Source organism: Temnothorax curvispinosus, unplaced genomic scaffold, assembly GCF_003070985.1.
Source record: "Temnothorax curvispinosus isolate PA1 unplaced genomic scaffold, ASM307098v1 QBEX01015671.1, whole genome shotgun sequence".
Classification (NCBI taxonomy): Eukaryota; Metazoa; Arthropoda; class Insecta; order Hymenoptera; family Formicidae; genus Temnothorax; species Temnothorax curvispinosus.
The window spans coordinates 1-4,539 of record NW_020225451.1 but is presented as its reverse complement, the minus strand read 5'-3'; the positions used below and the strand labels follow the sequence as shown (position 1 = coordinate 4,539).

Below are 4,539 nucleotides of genomic sequence, written 5' to 3'. Positions count from 1 at the left end.
TGCATCTTGCTGGTAAAATGATTAATTATGAAACAAAATATTAATTCTGACGTTATATTTTAGGTTTCTGAAGCTATTTCGCACGATATTCATTATCTTGTATTTCACTTTCTAATCGTAGTTGATATGTTTGTATATGTGTTTTTATTTAACTATGCTGGACAAGAATTTATGGATCATAATGACCACATATTTTCCACTGCGTAAGAGACACTATCTATGCTTATAAATATATGTCAGTAATATTTTGACGAACTCTAGTATAATTGAGATTAGGAGATTAATTCATATAACTCTGTATAAAGATTATTATTGTATCTCCAATTATCAATTTGTTTTTCTGATCTTTATTTTGTAGATACAATGTTCGGTGGTATGTAACACCATTACACGTACAGAAGCTAATATTATTTCTCTTGCAAAGGGGTAACAAGACTGTCAGTCTTAATTTTGGCATAATGTTCGTGTTGTCCTTAGAATTATTTGCAGCGGTAAGAGATTATTATATGGTCTATGTTACGTGTAGCACGTTACATATATGTATATGTTATGAATAAGTGTGTGTACATGCATGTGTAGGTACTATATATGAAATGCAGAGTATATATGGTATATATATGTACATGTATAAATATGATACACAGACACATGATACAGATATGTACATTTCATTCTAGTTAACGAAGGCATCGATATCTTATTTTACCGTTATGTGTTCGATGCAATAGCGAACATTTTTGATCCAACGACTGCAGTTGTATAAACGTATTGCAATTTCGCACTCAGAGAAAAAAATCTTTGTTATGGCAACTTTAAGGTGACAACTATGCAAGTCGTATTCATAGAATTATTTTATATAGTTAAATGAACTATTTTATAGTTATTGCAACTAATTTAATGGTTAAGAGAACAAATATATAATTTTTGCACAAACTTTATTGGAGGAATAACATGGACTATATATTTATAATTCCACGAACTGTTTAATAATTAGTGCAACTAAAGTAAGTGGTTAAGAGGACTAATAAATAAATTGTTGACTAAATTTAATGGGAAATAATAGTATTTTAACATTGAGAGACAAAAATTGTTGCTGTAACTATATAAATGTGAACAAATAGCACATTAACTTTGTTTTTATAGTTTATAGAAATTGAAATACTATAGTGAATTGAAATATGTAAATATTGTCAGACTTATTTACTATCGGCATAGTGTATCATCTATGATTTTTAAATGTTATTATTTTAAATTGCAAAAGACAGCGGAATACTGACAACGTGAAACTCAATTAAATCAAAATCCTCATAATTAAAATATAATATATCAATTAGTTATTATTTGAGCGTGATGAGCGCTTCTAAATAGAAAGTGCTGAAATGCATCTAGGATGTGCAACTTTTTTGGCGTATGTAAATAATCGCTTCATCTGAAACTTCCCCTCTAATCTGTTATTGTCCTTATTAAAAAAGTAATCTGACCAGGATGGCTCGCGAAACTAAACTTTATATCTTTTTCAATTATCTTATAGTCACCGTTGAACATATTTTGAATTAGCGTCTCCGTTAATATGCATGCGAGAAAAATATGTTATTGACAGTAGCAAAAATTGATTCATTGAAAGCATAAACAATTTCTTAGAGTATAATAAGTAAACGTACTCAAGTAGAATGTAAGAAAATAAGTGCTTTAATTTATGATCCAAGGTTGTTTTCGAGATTTATAGTAGGTAAGTATTGACATTCAGTATGTTTTGTACTTTACCGGTTGCAATTTTATAGTTCGGATATATTGGCGCCGCGCAATAATACAAATGGCATGGCACTTCCATCAAACGTATCTTATCAATGCACATATCACAATGAGCAATATGCAACCGCGATGTTAAAGAGAGCGAAACATGCGTTTGCGCGAGTTCGAAAAGTCGTCTTGTATTTTTCTGTGGGAAATGGACATCTGTTAAATTTCTCTCGGCATTAAATCGATTGAGCTTAATCGTCTATTTTTTTCCACCGAGCAAAAACATGAAATTTGTGTGTTTCGATTCTCACGGTAGTATTTTCTTTTTAAATTATTTTACGTTCGCAACATTAAGCAATTTTATGTTAGAATTTATATTAGAGAAATAAAAGAGTTTTAAAAGTCATTGACTCTTTATAAAAAGAAAATATTCTTCACCAACTTTTTCGCAGTCAAACGCGATACGTTTCTCACAGAGTGATGATCTATATCGTGACTCAGCACTTCAGTTTGAATCGGGTTATTTTACTATTAATTGGCTTATGGCCTTATGAGTGTTCGAAATTAGTTCAGCTTCAGATAATCTTGTGCTTTAGTATTCTGATTAGTAGTGTTGTGTATCAAGTAGGTCCACATTTCTAATCATATTCTTTCTTATGGCTATTTTATATATGTAACACTTATTTTCAAAAATTTTTTAAATATTTATATTTTATTTTTATTAATATATACCTAATATACACATAGTGAAATTAAATATCTATACTTTACTGTAATTATTAAAAGTTATTTTTCAAAAAGGTTTATTAATTATAGCTTGCAGTATTTATTTCTGCAGACTGTACTATTGATCTTATTCTTAAGGTTGTCTCTTTCGTATTATTTTTTTGTATGTATGTGATCGAATACAACTCTTTTCGAGTTAACAGACACACTGTAAGTTGATCTTTTAATGTATTTAACTAGATAAATAATGTCGATAAATTAGTTTGTAAATTCTTTACAATATTTATACAATGAGTCGAATATCGAAAACTATTTTTGACGCTATAGATGAAATGGTCATTGGAGCAACTTCAGCGTATCTGTAACGAGTTAAAAGACGAAAAAGAAATCGATATCATGAAGAAGTGCGGGGACTATTCGAGACGTTATACAACTCTAATTATGTGTAAGAAAGTATTGACATCTCTAGTACATTTGTTGTAAATAAATTAAATTATTGAATTGTTAGCCTGGTTAACCACATGAGCATTTAATTAAAATATTTAGATATTTTAATCTAACAGAATGCAAAATTTAATTATAAAATTATATTGTTAATAAATAAACATATTTGGTATATATGTATATTTATTTATATGTGCTTCTCATTGTATAATAACATCATTTTATAATTAAATTTTGCATTCTGTTAGAATATAATAAAAATACTTTCTTTCATTATATATACTTTACTAGAACAATTAGTATTTTAAAAATTAGGATTAATTTAGCATTAATATTGGGAAGGAAAGTGGTAAAAGGGCAATAAATTTTGAAATGTACTTATACCATTTAAGGATATAATTTTTTGGACAAAAAACAAACAAAAATTTATATAATTATTTTTTAAATGTCTTTAGGGCTTAATGTGTGCAACATAATTGCTATTATTTTATTTCCACTTGTGCTGTACATTTTTGATACTGTCCTCCGCATAAATGAATATCATCTAACAATAAATCGCCTGATACAGATGCTTATACCTAAGCACTTTGTCGGCCGAGAAAATTATATGTATATAATTATCTTGCATTCGGGCTCAACGATTATGATAGGAGGGATAATACTGGTAGCAACAATGACGATGTGCGTAGCATACATTAAACATGCTTGTGGCATGTTTAGAATCGCCAGGTGAAGAAATATATGTAAGAATAAATGTAGAAATTGTAATTTTACACATAATTTTTTTTGTTTTTATTTGAAGCAATTTTATATAGACGAAAGCAAATTGGCTATTGTAGCAAAATTATCGCTATTATACATTGGGTATGAGAGCGATTAACTTTGTTTGTATAGTAAATTATTCCATATTGTAGGAAAATTTTTTTTGGTAAAGTAGAAAAATTCTTTTGTTAAAAGAAATATGAATTTTATTCTAAAACACAACAATCCCCCCCCCATCTTCAAAAAATGTATTTTGCTGTCGCAACTAGATCTTTCGATAGTAAAATAAAAATCAATGTTATATAGTTGATTGTTAAATATTTACAATAGTTATTTTTAGCAGATTATATTTACAAGTTTTTTTTATAACAATTGATGTAATATGTGACGTTATAAAATATATATATGTATATACACATATATGTCAGTAAATCGATTTCTTTCATAAACTTCACAAAGATAATCATAATAATAACATTCTTTATAGTTATCGCATTGAGAAGGCAGTAGCAGTAAATACGATGAAAAATGTTAGTTTGGAGAACGAGATTATAATGTATAGAGAGATAATTCATGCCGTAGATATTCATCGTAAAGCTATAAAGTTAGTTAAATATTAGTAACAAAATTATACAAAAAGAAATGTAATAATATTCTCTTCTTATTGAAGGGCTACCGCACTTTTCTTTTCTGGGTTCCAACGATCGCGTTTCGTCTTATTAATAATTGGAGTACTTACTTTAAGCCTGAATCTTTATGGAGTTAGTTTTTCTAACGTTATTAGATATATTTTCGGATAAGTGTTTAAATTCGAAAAGAAATGTTTTATGATTTTGTTTTACAAAGGACAGGCAAGAACTAGAAAAT

At 28.1% G+C, this 4,539-nt stretch overlaps 2 protein-coding genes across 2 annotated transcripts; both read left to right on the top strand.

Moving 5' to 3' along the window:
- The first annotated feature begins 39 nt into the window (after positions 1-39).
- On the top strand, positions 40-984 carry LOC112465957 (odorant receptor coreceptor-like). The gene is made up of 3 exons (XM_025033786.1): positions 40-203; positions 359-491; positions 678-984. The coding sequence occupies exons 1-3, from the start codon at positions 127-129 to the stop codon at positions 726-728; spliced, it is 261 nt and encodes an 86-aa protein (XP_024889554.1). The 5' UTR covers positions 40-126; the 3' UTR covers positions 729-984.
- Positions 985-2,204: 1,220 nt separating this feature from the next.
- On the top strand, positions 2,205-4,472 carry LOC112465958. The gene is made up of 6 exons (XM_025033787.1): positions 2,205-2,364; positions 2,605-2,676; positions 2,794-2,911; positions 3,366-3,639; positions 4,160-4,276; positions 4,343-4,472. Exons 1-6 carry the CDS (start codon positions 2,221-2,223, stop codon positions 4,470-4,472), a joined length of 855 nt encoding a protein of 284 aa, XP_024889555.1. The 5' UTR covers positions 2,205-2,220.
- The last annotated feature ends 67 nt before the right edge of the window (positions 4,473-4,539 follow it).

What these genes read in the sequence shown, in the direction of transcription:
- LOC112465957 (XM_025033786.1), top strand. Translation starts at nt 127, where the DNA reads ATGTTTGTATATGTGTTTTTATTTAACTATGCTGGACAAGAATTTATG. An exon ending in GACCACATATTTTCCACTGC is followed by an intron (nt 204 to 358) that starts GTAAGAGACACT and finishes TTTATTTTGTAG; the next exon opens with ATACAATGTTCGGTGGTATG. An exon ending in CCTTAGAATTATTTGCAGCG is followed by an intron (nt 492 to 677) that starts GTAAGAGATTAT and finishes ATTTCATTCTAG; the next exon opens with TTAACGAAGGCATCGATATC.
- LOC112465958 (XM_025033787.1), top strand. Translation starts at nt 2,221, where the DNA reads ATGATCTATATCGTGACTCAGCACTTCAGTTTGAATCGGGTTATTTTA. An exon ending in TTAGTAGTGTTGTGTATCAA is followed by an intron (nt 2,365 to 2,604) that starts GTAGGTCCACAT and finishes CTTATTCTTAAG; the next exon opens with GTTGTCTCTTTCGTATTATT. An exon ending in TTATACAACTCTAATTATGT is followed by an intron (nt 2,912 to 3,365) that starts GTAAGAAAGTAT and finishes AAATGTCTTTAG; the next exon opens with GGCTTAATGTGTGCAACATA.